Consider the following 15,824-nt stretch of genomic DNA (forward strand, 5'->3'; position numbering starts at 1 on the left):
GTGGGCCCAGGTGGGTCAGACTTCTTACACGGCATCCAGGGCTGAATTCTCACATGGTTCCCCAGAGTGGGCATCTTAAGAGAATCAGGTGGCAGTAGAGGCTTTTTCTGACTTATGCTGCATCACTTCTACTGCAAGCCTCTTGGTGATAACTCAGTTGCTAAGACAGGCCCAGATTTGAGGGGAAGCGACACAGGACTAATGTCTTGCTGAAAAGAGTGTCAAGGAATTTGCCTGTACTCCACACATTCTCCAGAATAACAGCCTGGAGAGAATTAGACCATGTCTCCCTGTCACTGACTGTTCCAGCTCAGTAAGTACTGAATTTTCTCTGTTCCCTTCTTTGTGCCCCACTCTCAGGCAAGAAATTTTATGGAGTTTTCCTTTCTTACCTTTAAATTCTCAGTTCACAGAGGAGAAAAAAATGCATCTGTGATGTTTACTCATTTATTCTTTCATCTGCCCAGTGTGTACTCTGCATTCAGCGCTGTACGGGAAGCAGGGCCTGCACACGGGCGTCCACCCTTAAGGAGCTCATGATGTGGCAACATGAGAAAGGGACCAGTGGGGGGTGGTTAGTAATAGTACAGCCAGGTGGATGCAACTTGCAGCTATGCCAGTGGTAAGAACAATGTTATGGGAACTGCAAGGCAATGGTTTTTTCTGAGATTGAAGGTATTCAGGGTGGAGAAAGAAAAATGTAAGAAGAGATTCGTTTTGGAATTTTTAATTTTCTGCTGTCTTCCTAGATATCTACCAGGGAGGGAATAGATGTCAATAGGCACTATTTGACAAGAAAAGCAAGACCCAAAGTATAATAAAACTATAAATGAGTTCAAATGTACATGGATTCTCCATGTCTGGCCCTTTCTGCATTATGAGTAAACCACAAACAACTCAGCATCCCCAGTGAAATGTTCAAAGCCAAAATAGCTGAGCTAATGGGTGGGCACGTCTCCTTTTATTTATTCATCTATGTAGTAAGCATTTACTGAGCCCCTGCCGTGTGCCAGGAACACTCTGACCATGAGCCACGTACTGGTGAACATGACCTGTGGTAGCAGCCTTGTGTCTGGAACATGGCTCTATTTGGGTCAAACGTGCTGGATGGGTGTAAAGTAGCAGAACTGATTAATATTCAGCTGGCTAAGTCTGGCCCTCCAGGAAGGTGTCTTCCTCTATGCTCACTTCACAGGTAACCATGGAGACCAGGAGGCAAGGGCGGTCCAGGAGCAGACTCAGGATGGCCAGGTTGGCTGGGTCATGGAACTCATGCTTGCTATTTCAGTCCTAAAGGAAACAGTATGTGCTATGGACCAGGGATGGCAATCCCTTTTCTGAAGGGGAGTTTTACCGGCTTCATCTTATTTCTTCTTAATGAGACTTTAGGTTACTTTCACTCATGGAGGGACTATGAGTATTTCATGAAAGTATGAGCATGTTTTGAACAATGCATGAAAACTGGGGAGTGTATGGATGTTGGAAAGACCAAGAGCTGGACGGTGGAAGATAACGGTGGGGTAGTCGTCAGCCCAGGGAACATTCTCCTTTTCTTCCTTGACAATAGAGCCTTTGGTTTGTTTGGAAGTGACAGAGGTAAAGAGACTCTCCACCTAATTTTAGGGATAAACACTGTTGGTATATGTTAAGTATGATAACCTCATCCCTCTGCCATTTGTTGGTGTATCAGTGGGTCTGAATTTAATTGTGCCTGATGAGGAGTGGTCACTTTCTCAAGAAGGTTTCCTTAGAGAGAGAGGGAGGGAGGGTGATTGGGAGAGAGAGAGAGAGAGAGAGAGAGAGAGAGAGAGAGAGAAGAGAAACAGCTGCTGCTGCTGCTGCTGGAAGCCGTCCTTTCTGGCTGTGACTCCTGGAAGGGCCTCAGGCTCCTTGGTCAAGGGGGTGCTCTCCCATGGACAGTATGATGCAGAAGGAACCTAAGCCTTCGTTGGTGTCATTGAACCAGTTTAACCCAGCTCCATACTTCTTGAGATGGAAAGCAATTAATTTTCCTTAATCTTGTAAAAACCAGTTGAATTGGGCTTGTAATTATCTGCATTCCAATCCAATGGAGCATAAAGAAGGAAAACTCTAGGAGATTAGAATCAGAATCCGTATCTCAAGGCTGGCAAGGAAAGGTCTGAGAGAAGAGCCCTGTGGATAAATTACTGTTTGTCGGCTTGGTAAAAATTAGAAGAATGGTGTTGTCTTCTAGAAATTATGATACAAATTGTAGTGAAGGGTTATTTGTCATTAGAGTCACTCAGTGCTATTTGCTGAAATAAACAATATACGGTCTGATTAGGCTTTAGGAAGGGTTGCTTTTGATGGGAACTGTGCCATGTTTTTCTATCAGACGCTCTATTCTGAACGAGGATTGGAGACAGGTGACTCGTTTTTCCTTCTTCACAAGGAGGAAGTTGCCTGTGTCCTCGCTGGAGCAGTATAATAATCTCAATAAAACCTCCAACTTCTTAAGAGCAATTCTTCTCTGTTACAACGTTCCAGGCAGCTAGTCTGAATTAAATCTTCTATCATCACAATCGATGTATCGTCAAGAGAGTAAACAGTTATTTCTACCAGGTCTCCAGTACTGATTTTCAGCCTGCTTTGTGTAAGTAAAAATAAGATTTAAAATACAAATCTGGGGCTGCTATTCAGAAAAGAGAATAAGCCACACCCACATGCAAAAACACGGATGCGTCTCACAAAGGAGGAAGAAGCCAGACACAAAAGAAAACATGCTGTGTGATTCCTTCAGGTACAAGAACAGGCCAAACTAAGCCATGACGTCAGGTCAGGAGAATGGCTAACTGGAGGTGGGGACATAATGCTGGCAGGGAGCCATATGGGAGCCTCCTTGGTTGCTGGAAATGTACTGATTCTTGATGTGGGTGTTGGTTACACAGGTGTGTATGTGTTGTGAAAAGCATGTTTGCACTAGGTTTGCAGGTTTATGTGTATGTGTGTGTTATAAATCAATAGAATGTTTGCTTGAAAAACTACAAAACTGACCCATAGGGGATATCTACTGAAATTCCTATGTTTAAGAAAGGCATGAGGCAGAAGAAAATGAGAATTAGAGCTATTGCTTGATTTTTTCTTTTGTATTCATTTTAATCATTGTAAAGCTGTTCAAACACCTGTTTTGATCAGGGCTGTGGTTATAAGCGACAGAACCAGAATTCTGATTAGCCTCATTTCAAAGAGGAATTGGTTGAGTCACAAAGTCTAGGGAAACATTGAAAAACCATGCCTGGGAAAGAGCGGGTCTCAGGAATAACCAGCCAGGTTCTCAAAGAGCAGGAGGGCCTCTCCCTCATCTCTGTTGCTGTGTCGTCAGTTTCCTCCTCTTCCCTTGCAGCCTGGATTCCTCTACGTGACCAGAAATGTCCACCAAATTCTATGCAGTGTACCTTCCTGCTTCAGTTGCCAGAGGGAGACCCAGTGTCGAGTCCAAACATTCCCAAGCAAGGGAATTCATATCCTACCCTGGATTGGGTATCAACTCTTGGACAGATTAAGTGTGGTCAGACTGGTGGGTCATGTAAAAAAACCCATGATTTTATGTGTATACATATATATATATATATATATGGCAGCTCACATGAGAAACATGGGGGGTGGCAGTTTCTAGGAAAACCCATTATGGTGGGTGTTGGCCAGACAAGTCTACAGATCTTCACTGTAACTATTAGCCTATTGTTTTCATAGTAAAATGGAATTTCTATTAAGAATAACTAAGACTCTAGAATTAGTTATTAGTTATCAAGCATTCAAACAATGTTTCACATTTGCCATATTTTCCATTCTTTTCAGCACCTTGGTTGAGAAGGCAGGGGGGCTAGATGTGCTCATGATTTTCTTTTTGGCTGTTGTGCCAGGGAGGCCCTTGTTCTTCAGAATTCCTGAATATCAGAGCCACTCCCACCTGTCCAAGGTGGGCATAGAGCAAGCACGATGCACGATTCCTATGCCGCATGGAGAACAGCTGCAAAATGCCCGGGGATTCTTCAAGCTAGCACTTCGGAAGCCTCCAAGCGCTGTACACGTGAAAAGGGTGTGACAATTTGAGACCCAGTTTTCCTCCGGTTGACTCTTAGTCTAACTAGAAACTGAATTGTATCATCATCTCAACCCATTTATGCAAACTCTAACTTTGAAGAAAGTTTCTTTGTTCAGAACTGGCTAGGAAATGTTTACAAAATCTCTATTACACCCTTGGCATATTAAATGTGGTACCTGGAGGGACCTGAATATGAGGAATGGGGGTCAGACAGATCTGGATTTAAGTCCTGGCTCCTTATTTGCTAACCATGTCCCCTAATGACGTGTTCACTCTTTGTAAACCTGTTTCCTCACCTGTAAAATGGGAAGAACATTAGAACTTATGTCATAGGTTGTTGTGAGGATTAAATGAGGTGGTGTGAGCATTTACACATTCAGCTCGCTGCTCTTGGCCTGCACACGGAAAGTGTCAGTCAGTGTTAGTTGTCATGCAGTTTTCAGGTCCATCTAACTCTCTGGTGCTCTGAAGGCTGGGTTATTCTGCCTTTTTTTGTGGATATGCCTTGAGCCTAGTAGCCTATGAACTCAGCAGGAGCTGAGATGTGCCTATCTTTTTAATTTCCTCCATAGTGGCCTGATGCCTCAATAAACATTTGTGCCATAAATGTCTGCTGAATTGCATGTGTGTGGGTGCCTGTCATTTGATGATCTTGGGTTCATTCTCTCACCCCAGAACCAGCAGCTTTGCAGAAGAACTTTGCATGCAAATGATGCCTGAGTGTGGATAAAGTGAAGGTTCCTGTGGCCAGGATTCTCACCTGGGCCTGGGCAGCTAGCTCACTACACACATTGCTATTGACTCTATATAAAAAGCTCTGCCCAGTGCTCTGGGAGACACGGTGGCATGGCTGCAGGAGAGCAGAGACTGGGACAGCTGTGCGGGCAGAGAGGCCCAGAGGCAGAGACTGGCTTGCTGCATGCAGACTTGCTCTGAGTGGATGGGATTCTAGTGATTGGCCTGCCACCGCGGGAATAAAGTTGGGTATAAACCCTTTCACCCCAAGAATATTCCACTGTCATTTCTTTTTGTCTCATTAAATCCACAGTGAACTTGTCTGGGGCTGAGATCCATTGGCAAGACATTGAGTCACCCCAGCCCTGGCACCTCAGGCTACTCAGATGTCTGTACCCTGTGAAGGTGGGAACCTGAAACTTTCCTTCCATGAACTCATCTAGTTTTGGAGGAGATGGTGATGGTGGAAGTGGAAGTCACGGAGGCGTGGCAGTCAAGAGCACTGGGCCTCAAACCTGAGGTGCATTAAGTCACCTGAAGGGTTTGGTGAAACACGGCTTCCTGGGCCCCACCTCAGTAGGTCTGGGTGAGCCTGAGAACTGCATCTCTAACAGGTGTCCTTGCAGAGCTGGTGGTGCTGGTCCGGGACCACACTCTGAGAACCACGGGGTTGTTAGGTCAGTGCTGGCCAAGCCTGGCACCACCTTAGAAGCCCCTGGGACCCCCAGCAGAGACAGTTAAATCAGAATCTCTGGGAAGTGGGTCCCAGGCTGTAGTTCAGCCATCCAGATGATTCAGTGTATGTCCAGAGTTCATAACCACTATGTTCCATCAACCTAGAAGGAGAAAGAACTTTAGGGGCAGAGACAGGGGTTTCAGGAGCACCACAGACCTGTGGAGTCTAGAGGGGCATTCCTATGTGTCAGCTGGTCAGCCTCCATAGGTGCTGACCACCAAGCAGCAAACGGAGCCCACACACAGCTCTGGCAGGGTGGGAGGCACTCAGGTGTTGAAAGCAAGGAAATTGTTCAATCAGGCAGTTGCCAGATACATGGGGGCATGTGCAGCTGTAGAGCAAGCTGCCCCTGCAGCTACTTCAGTCTAATCGGGAGGATCCGGTGTCAGTGGCAGTTCTCGCACAGCGTCAGTGAGGCTGAGCTCTGCAGACACCGCTTGAGCACAGAGACCCAAAGGACTGGCCTGAAGCCCCCTGAAATTCCCTGCTCAAGCTCGGTTTTCTAGGTGCTGTCTGGAAACGTAGTGATTTTGTTGGTTGGTTGGTAAGTTTTTTTTTTCTCTTTTTCTGTTAAGTTTCCAAATATACTTCTTTGATAGAAATTTATTTCTAACTGATTAATAACAGCCTACATTGGTGGAGCACATAAGTTTGCTGAGGTACTTCTCAGGTATTACTTAACTTTTCTAAAAACCTGGGAATTAAATACACATTATTGCAGTTTTACAGGAAATTGAAGGACAAAGTGGTTAAGTAACATTCTCAAGCTCACAAGTTCAGCAAATAGCCAAACCAAGATTCAAAAGCAGGTTCTGGCTCCAGTGGCTTTCACTGCATCAGCAGGGTCCCCAGTGGTGTGATCTAGGGGCACTTGGTGCCTTAGAGACCCTTAAGGAGGTGGGGTGGGGGTGGTGGGAGATGCCTAGGAGATCAAAACTATCTTATTACAAGACTAAGGTGTCACTACATTTTACTCTCATTCTCACCGAAGAATATTCCAGAGTATGTATGATGGGTGATATTTGCTCTGTATGTGTACTTGTATATTCTTGTGTTTTTAAAAGATTTTCTCAGTTTTAATTTCTAATATGATAAGGATTGATATAACCCACATAAACAAAACTCTTTGGAGTTCTCAGTACTTCTAAGGGTTGTGATGGGGTTCTGAGAGCAAAAAGTTTGAGAATCAGTACTGCCTCTCTGGGGAACGACATCACACTCACGAAGCTCCAGCCAGCCTGGAGGGACTTTGGTCACCACGCAGCCCAGCTCCACTGTTTCACAGACGAGGAAACCGAAGACCAGCTTTCATGTGGCTTGCCAAGAGGTCGCACAAGGGGCCCTACCAGACCTAATGCTGGGCCAGATTCTATGCTTTTTCCATTAAAAGATAAACTGAGGCATATTAAAATTTTTAAGAGTTTATTTGAGCAAAATTCAATTCAAATTGGGCAGGATCCAATCCAGCAGTTAGACACTCTGAGGAGCTGGACAAATGAAAGAGTTTTATAGGCAGAAGGGAGCAGAAACAAGCAAGTCATACTGGTGAGACCTGTTGGTTATTGCAAGGTTACTTTCCTTTCGGTGCTGACGGGTTTATCGGGCGGATTTCCCAGTAACTAGGGCTGACCAGGTGATTCCTGATGGACGGGTTTAAGATTCCCATTTCTAGGAGAGCTGAAGCTGCAACTGAGTTGTCTTGGCTTGGTGACATGGGATTTAACATAAGCAACACTATTTTGGGCCTGCTGTCTTATTTTTAACAGTTCCCACCAGTGGGTTTGAGGAAAGGAGGCTGTGTCCATCCTTTCTCACAGGTGTTCCTAGACACCAGAGGGTGCTGGAACCCACCCTGGTTTCTGTGACACATGCTTGCATAGAAAGAAGGCTGACCCCCTAGCGGTTTGGAATCTCTCCCCTAAGATTCTCTGTGCTCACATAAATCTCTTCTTTTTAGTAACAGTTTTTTTCTCAGAACATTTCAAATGGAATAAATATACATCAATCAGCATGGAGTGGCAATCAGCAATCAGCTCCCTATTCATTTAAGCTGATGACCCAGAGGCCCTGGTGTCCTGTGGCAGGGACACTGTGTGGGAGGCCTGGCCTCACCATCACCCGCTGCCATGCAGAATTCTTTTCTCCTAGGGTGCAGATCCCCAAGAGTTATAATGAGACTTCTCATTCTTTCCAAAGTGAAGAGGGCTGCTTCTATCTTATAAGTGCTTATCTCAGTTTGTGTTAACGAGAAGAAATTTCGGCGCTTCTCTGACCAGTAAACACCTCATTCTTGCATGCCCCTCTCCTAACAGTGGTGGTTGCATCAGGTCTTCACCCTCAAGGACCATGTGCTACCTCCTGACTTGCCCCACAAAGGCAACATAAGTATCGTGGGCTGCTGGCTCCCCCAGGAGGCCAGTGTGGGGAATTGTGATTAGTCTTGAAAACCAACGTGGACTTCTCCACTACTGCCCAGGTCAGATCCTGTCTCCTCTGGAGTTTAACACACACACACACACACACCGCCCCCGCCCCCTCTCTCTTTGACCCTTTACATCATCTCAAGTCTTCACTAGTTATCACAGGGGGACGGACACACACACACACACACACACACACACACACACACACACACACACCGCCCCCGCCCCCTCTCTCTTTGACCCTTTACATCATCTCAACTCTTCACTAGTTATCACAGGGGGACGGACACACACACACACACACACACACACACACACACACACACACACACACACACACACCGCCCCCGCCCCCTCTCTCTTTGACCCTTTACATCATCTCAACTCTTCACTAGTTATCACAGGGGGATGGACACACACACACACACACACCGCCCCCGCCCCCTCTCTCTTTGACCCTTTACATCATCTCAACCCTTCACCAGTTATCACAGGGAGAAAATACTTGCATCTCCCTCTTTTCAGTCCATTTCATTCTTTGTGTGGCCTAAACTGATCTCTGATCACATCTGACCAGACTCACAGGTGTGTTAGTGAAAGAACTCTACTAAGGGAAAGAAACGGCACCAGCTCTCAAGTAAAATTGAGTCCAGACAAGAGATCGTCCCGCAGAGCCTGAGCCGCGTGCTGGCTCCCAGGAGGAGGGAACCTCCGTACCAGTGCTGAGGGAGGGAGGATCTCCTTGGCCATGGACTGTGAATGTTAAAACTGGGACAGTTCCAGGAAAACCAGGACTATTGTTGTTCACTCTACTGCAAGGACTTAGGTAAGTCCACTGCTTTCTCCCTCCAGGAACCTTTCTCCTCCATGCAATCAGGAGAAGTGGAAGAGCCGAGAGAGGAGAGAATAGAGAAAAGCAGCAACTCGATAAGTTATATGCATTTTGGGGCCACCCATGCTCTCACACACATTTAGGAAGGTGGATATAGCACACTGAGCTAGATTTAATGCTGGCCTGTTTCTGAATCACTCAGAGTAAAATTCCTTATACAACATAAAAAGCAATCCCAAATTTTCATTTATGTATGTTTTGTGTATTTTTTTTTTTTTGCTATAAATAGTTTATACATCTCAAGAGCTAAAAAAGGTAATGGCTACCTTTTAAAACTGAGATAGAGTTGACGGATAACATTACGTTAGTTTCAGGGTGGGGTGTACTGGTTGCTAAGGAAAGCAACCAGTGATGGAGAGTTGGAACTTTTAAGACCCCCAACCCTGACCTCCAGAGAGGGGCTGCAGGTTGAACTGATCACCAATGGCCAATGATTTAATAAGCCACACCTGCATAATGAAGTCCCTGTAGGAAACCGCAAGTGCTGGGCTTGTAAGAGAGGGACTCATCTTTGTCAGTAGATCAGTGCTGCAGGACTCTTAGGGACTTGCACCATGAATATCAGCTAAGAGCCACTTAAAAGAGGTTCTGAACAGAATGGCAGCCTGTGGGGAGAGAAAATCCCTGTAAGAAGAGGCTAGGGCCTCACCAAATACCTGGGTTCTGACCACCTTTCTGGTATCATTAATATTAAGACAAAGCCTCAGGCACCAAAGTAACAATAGGGCAGGGATAGGCTAAACTCAGGAAGGTGGCAATGATTCCTAACTGGAATTCCTGAGACAAGTATACAGGAAGGTATTAATAAAACAAAGCTGGTACCTAACTGGCTGAAGAAAGCAGTCCTTGAATTCACTTGGGCCTCTCTGATACTCAGTTACTTTCAAAGATTATTTGGATTTGATTAACCTAACAAAATAAGAAATTGCTTAGAAGTGAGGGTGTTTGTGTACACCTCAAGTATTATTTGATAGGCAGTCTGCCATCTTTAAACAGCTCATGAATCTTTAAAAAATGTTTATGATCTCAAATACTCAACAAATTTCAATGAAGTCTGCAGTAGTACTTAATGATGACTTAAATGGAGGTTGCAATCTGCAAGTACTAATATTAAGGATGACAATCAATTATGCAATCAAATTTTTAATAACAAAGATACTATTTTTAACATGGTCAAATATACTTGGCTAAGTCCAGATTTTAGAAAACAAAAGAATCTAGCCCAACAGTACAACCATACAGCTTTATACAGAACATTCCATAGATCAACAGAAAATACATTTGAGCACAAAAATAAAAAATATTTAAAGAGAATCTCTAAGCAGCATTTTTGCAAAACAGACATATATCTTGTACTGATTAAATATCTACAAGTGCTTTTCCTTTACAAAAATACATATATTCTTAATAGACTAAGTCATTAACAATGACCTGGTAATCTTTCACTTCAATTTGAATGATTTATAAGCTAAATCTTACAACCACAAAAAGGTTTTTATTTGTATTAAGATGTTACCACTTTTGACAAAAAAAGCTTAAAATAGTTTATATTTCAAAGGAAAGTGAGCAACATAACTGTACAGTATAGTCTATGGTGGTTTTGTGGAACGTGAGGGCTACTCTGAAAAACTGGTGCTCACTGTTGTGCTGTCTGATGCAGGGCCGAGCGGAAAGCTGGTGCCCCCCCCCAACCCAAAAGCTCTCCTCGTGGACCACAGCTTTGTAAGGACACTTGGGCCCCCATCCCCATTCTAAAAATACAGCAAAAGAAAACCGCTTCCGAAGAATGTTAGGCTGATCCCATTGCATTTCTAATGTGTAGAACTCCTTCTCTGGTGGGACTGATGTGAAATCTATGGATAAGTAATGTTGGCTCTCTACATTGCTCAGAAATATTTAATCTTCAGTTATACTAGATTAGTTTCTTATTCCATGATGCTCTGAAGGATGGAAGAAAACTACACCTAGTATTTCACATATATCTGTTTCACTTGATTCTAGATGTAAAGATAATTAACTAAAGATAATTAACCATTTCTGAACAACGACTGTTTTGAATCCTAGAAAAAGCATGAGTAGGTAGATGCGTTTTAATGAGCATTTAAAATAATTTTCTTTTAAGTTTAATTTCCTAACTTTCTGAAAAGGAAGTGCTCAACCACTTTGACTCTATTTAAAAACATAGGATACTAAGTAAACACATTACAGTAGTGAAAGTTACACTAGGAAGAGAAACACTTCTAAATTATTGGGAAAATGCCATTGCTTAAAGAAAAAAAACCTATGAAAACTCTGCAATGTACTTCAGGTACACTTTAATAAACTTTCAATCTGATGTTTTTCCATGAAAATATTATGTACTAGGTATATCAAGTAAATCCAGAATTGGTTATTTTGTGCTTTTCAAGAGTTTCTGAGTCTCTAGTATATTGAATATTTCTCAATTTTTGATAGACCAGATCTGGCAGACATGTTAAGTTCCTTATTGTAGGGATATATATCTTAATAGCCATTCCACATTTTTGTATTTCTAATCCATAAAATTAAAGTCATATGGCAAACTCATTCATTTTTGCAATTCTTACAACCAACATCTCACTGGTATAAAACAGCCTGCTGGAAAATTTGTTGTGATAAGCCAGAATATATAACAGAGTGCATCCATTTTTATCCTATCCAAGGAGGTTTACCTACTGACCTATCAGGAAGACTTCATAATATGAGCTTCACTTTTAAGGTGGCCCGCAGCATGAGCGCCCCAGGAGAAAGGAGGAAGGGGGGGGGCGTTGCTTAACATGATGTATATGCTCCCAATCTGAGGTTCATTTTCATCAAATGTGGTTGCATGGCTAAATACTAATAATAAAGTAATTGCCAAGAAATAAGATGAAAATCACTTTTTAAGAAAAAAAAAAGGCCTTGAAAATTTTGCTTTTAAAAAGTACAGAATAAACATTTACTCATGTAAGTCCAATAGAATGTACTGTTTTTTATACAAGTAAGCATGTCCACATTTACCAAAGTCTGTAATAAAATTTCTCTTTTTACTAAGAACTCAAAAACTAAGCATAATTTTATACCACCTCCATGGAATAAAGAGCTTCTCAAATTAGAATTTAAAATCTCAATTTCTTCTCAAAATATGCATTTCTCCCACTTTTCATCCAGAGGGAGGCTATTTGTTGTTAATCTTTTTCTCATCTTTGAGGATTTCCTAAGATCTGTCAGATGGTGCTGGAAAAACAAGGAACATATTTGAAAGGAAATGTGCTCTGATTATTGCAAGAAAAACCTGCATTTGATTGATCTTACCTTAAAAATTCAGTTTAAAGCCTTTCTTTGGTGATATTTTAGCAATTACTCGAGGTTATTGCCTAACTATGTAAAAGTAAATTGCAATCTAAAAATTTCCAACCTGCAAACTGTTAAAATTGTCTCTCTGACATGGTTATTAATAGTAAAATGTCTTTGGTGATATCTATTTTCTTATGTAAATCATTCAAAAGGAGATTACTCTTAACTTAGGAGACCCTATTTAGCTACAAAACCATTCATAAGACAGGTACAGATAATTTATGCAGTAAGTCTAAAACAGAAATGCACTTTAGCAATGAGGCACTTTCTCTTAGTATTTCAATAAAGCTAAACAGTTCACAATATTATATGACACACTTACCCCCCCTTAAAGAATCATTTAAATTTAGCTTACATTTGAGTGTGATATAACTGAGAAAACTCATGTTTGTAAAATGTGACATATTAGTATGGGACAAATTTTCAATGAATAAATAATATTCTTTTCTAAAAGTAGTTAGAAGACATTCCTCCCAGGTACTGGCATCCCAGACTGAATATTTCAGCAATGAGTCTTTTAGTTTTTGTTTAACTTCTTGAAAGTATGTTACTGATCTAGGGAAAAGGCTGTATTCTGGTTTTTCTAGTAACTGATGCAGCTGCTTCAGTTAGACTGATGCCTATAAACCCCCAGGCCTTCTTAATATCCAAGGCCCCTTGACCCTTTTACATCTGTGATATCTAAGGCAGAGAAAGAAATTATAGAATATCTTATGAAAATAAAGTTCTTTCAGTTTGCTGTTTAAGAAACAACAGATCAAAGAAAAACCTAGTTTTATTCTCCAATGCTATAGACTTGATGATTATTCCTATAGTATATATAAAGAGTTTGTTTTATTAGCACCCTAAGTTTACAAACTAACCACAAAAGCTACCTGTATATATTTTTTATGTCTGGTTTTTTGCAAATTCCACCATCTGACTTAGGGGATAATTAAACTGGGGATTTAGTATACTACTAGACATGAAAGTTGTCCCATACTTTAAAAATCACAGTTGAATATACCAAAAGAGGTCAGTTGAAGAAGTCTGTGGTTCTTAATAGTAATACCAGATTACTCAGGACCATCATAAAATGTGTACCTTTACCTAAATGATGACTGATGACATTCTTTATGTAAGGTTTTCACGTTTGGCACATATTCCATTGCATTTCAATAAAAATGTTAAAATATCAACATTAAATAAAAAATTGTATATAGACTATTCTCAATTCCACAATTGCTTTCTATATATTTTCTTGGAGAATAGTGAAATTACATATGATAGGGCAAGAGGCCAAATTTAAAGACATTGTGTATAATAAAACTCGTTTAAGGCTGTAAGTTTTGGCTGGGGACCCAAAAATATCCAGGTCTCATTTGTAGTTTTTAAAATGTCCTCTCAATTAATTTTGAGTTAATTAAAACCAACTTCCATATGTAGAACACTACTTTAATCACCAACCTAGATGTGATAAATTTAAAATAAATTTTAAAATTTCTTAGGGATGTCAGGGAATTGGATTTTGTAGTATAGCAAAATAATTTCTATAGCTAGGGAGTAAATTCAGTTTTTGTTTGAGTGTAATGGTCTGTTCCAATCATATTTAGAGTTAACAAAAATATGCCTTTTAAATTCCGCTTGTGAGCCCTTTCAAGCACACACACAGACTAACGATGAAATTAAGAAAGTATTGCCATAACCTTTTTCATAAAAATCAGAACAAAAACAGAAAACGTTAATAAACATTTTTTGACTTGAAAAAGATATATGGAAATGATTATGAAGTTTCAGTCTTTTACATTGTGCAATGCATCCAGATTTAGCTGTATTTTGTGTTTAGAGTTGTACAGTATTTCTAAGAAGCTTTTTGAGATTCAGAAGGCATTAATATGTGATACATTTTACTGGAAAATGTAGCACATCTACCATGTATTCAGTATAAAAATTGTGTGTAACACACAGATTGTGCTCATGTCAGATTTCTAAAACAAATATTTTTCCTGACTTGCAAGATTTTTTCCCTAAATTTCAGAAGTTAACTTGTTTTGGAGCAGTTAATGAAACTTAATTTCCAAAGAAGCTTTTTGAAAACAATTGTACATTTCAAGAGGTTTAAAATGAAGTTCTTCATATGACTTAAGGTAACAAGACCTTCTTTGACTTGCAAACTAATTTCAAAATGAATGGAAGACTTAAAACTGCAAAACCAAGGACATTATTTTAGTTCTGACTGTAAAAACTTATGTATAAAACAATCATCCCACTTCCCCGATTACTTACAGGATCTAATATGAAATATCCTTAAACCATTAATTTTGGTTAGCATATTTACTACACTGCATTCTATTTTATGCATATGGAAATGTGATAACAATTTTCAATCTAAAATTGCTTTGAGACTTCTGAAATCCATAAGTAGCTAATGTTATCTGCTCTAAAAATCCTAATACTTAAAATTATTATAACCTTCTGCATGCCACAATGACACACACCTAAAGCCAAATTAAAAAGATAAATAATATACTCATTAAATGAGAGCAACAAATATGATGGTGCCCACATAAAATGAACTACACAGCAACATTTCATGAGGCAGCACCCACTTGTCATAAGGTATTATGAAAGATTAACCTTACACATTAACTGTTAGAAATAAATGTGATCAGCTGCCAACATTTTGAATGGTTATGAATCCAACTTCAGTTCTCCAAGAAGTCACATTATGTTTTCAAGCTGGAGGGCTAAAATGCCCTCCTTGTGCAACTGGTAGACTACACAGATGACTTAAAAGGCCTGTGATCATAATGTGCTCTAATGTCAAATAATAATTGGAATTCTTCCCCAAAGGACTTGCACACTCTAGAGTGAACTATTTTGCACAAAAAAACTTACTGAGAACAGGACAGTGGCTCAAAACCACTTTACTAAATATATTTTCCATACAAAATAATTTCAGATATAGCAATTTGTACAGTACTCTAAACAATTAATAAAAGAGTATGTAAAAACTGCAACACCACAAAGATTGACCCATATTACTAGTGTAATCAAACATTAGAACAATCCTGTAACAGGCAAGCAAAATATTCAGAAGGCTGAATCATGGCTGCACACCTAACTGATTTCAGCCATGACTGGTACCCTGTGAGACAACACAAACACTGGATGCCGATGGTTTGGTAGCAAAATGGCACTTGATTTGATCTTAATAGAAACAACATAAATGCAACTGACAATTTAGAGACAGACAATGGCCTTATTTGCATGCTGAAAATCTGGTTGTGTCCCTCTAGTCCACACACGGTTCACTGTGCAATCTGTTGATGAGTAAACAAATAGTGCAGGATTCATCTCGGTGGGATCTAGGTCTAACCGAAATCAATTCTTGGCCGATACTGCAATACCATGGGGTATGACTATAAAATAAAAAAATATGATGAGTAAGTCTGTGTTTATATAAAAACAATATAGTTTATATATAATAGATGTTACGAATGTGATGTTAATTAACATTATTTCCTGGTACTAGTGATTATGACAAGTAAGACTGTAGTTAACATTAAAACTCTATTTTTAAATTGCCATTTTTCTAGAATCAGTCAAGTTTCCCATTATATGCAACAAAGGTCAAGT

The 15,824-nt window shown here is 40.5% G+C and overlaps 1 protein-coding gene across 5 annotated transcripts in view; it reads right to left on the bottom strand.

Moving 5' to 3' along the window:
• Positions 1 to 9,979: 9,979 nt before the first annotated feature.
• PCGF5 (polycomb group ring finger 5) overlaps positions 9,980 to 15,824 on the bottom strand; it is a 127,435-nt gene continuing 121,590 nt past the window's right edge. For all 5 annotated transcript variants that reach the window (XM_073240709.1, XM_073240710.1, XM_037002641.2 and 2 more), the window contains one exon: positions 9,980 to 15,607. In XM_073240709.1, the coding sequence (XP_073096810.1) occupies positions 15,560 to 15,607 (48 nt within the window). In that variant the 3' untranslated portion in view covers positions 9,980 to 15,559. The remainder of the gene's footprint in view (positions 15,608 to 15,824) is intronic.

Source organism: Manis javanica, chromosome 7 (genome assembly GCF_040802235.1).
Source record: "Manis javanica isolate MJ-LG chromosome 7, MJ_LKY, whole genome shotgun sequence".
Classification (NCBI taxonomy): domain Eukaryota; kingdom Metazoa; phylum Chordata; class Mammalia; order Pholidota; family Manidae; genus Manis; species Manis javanica.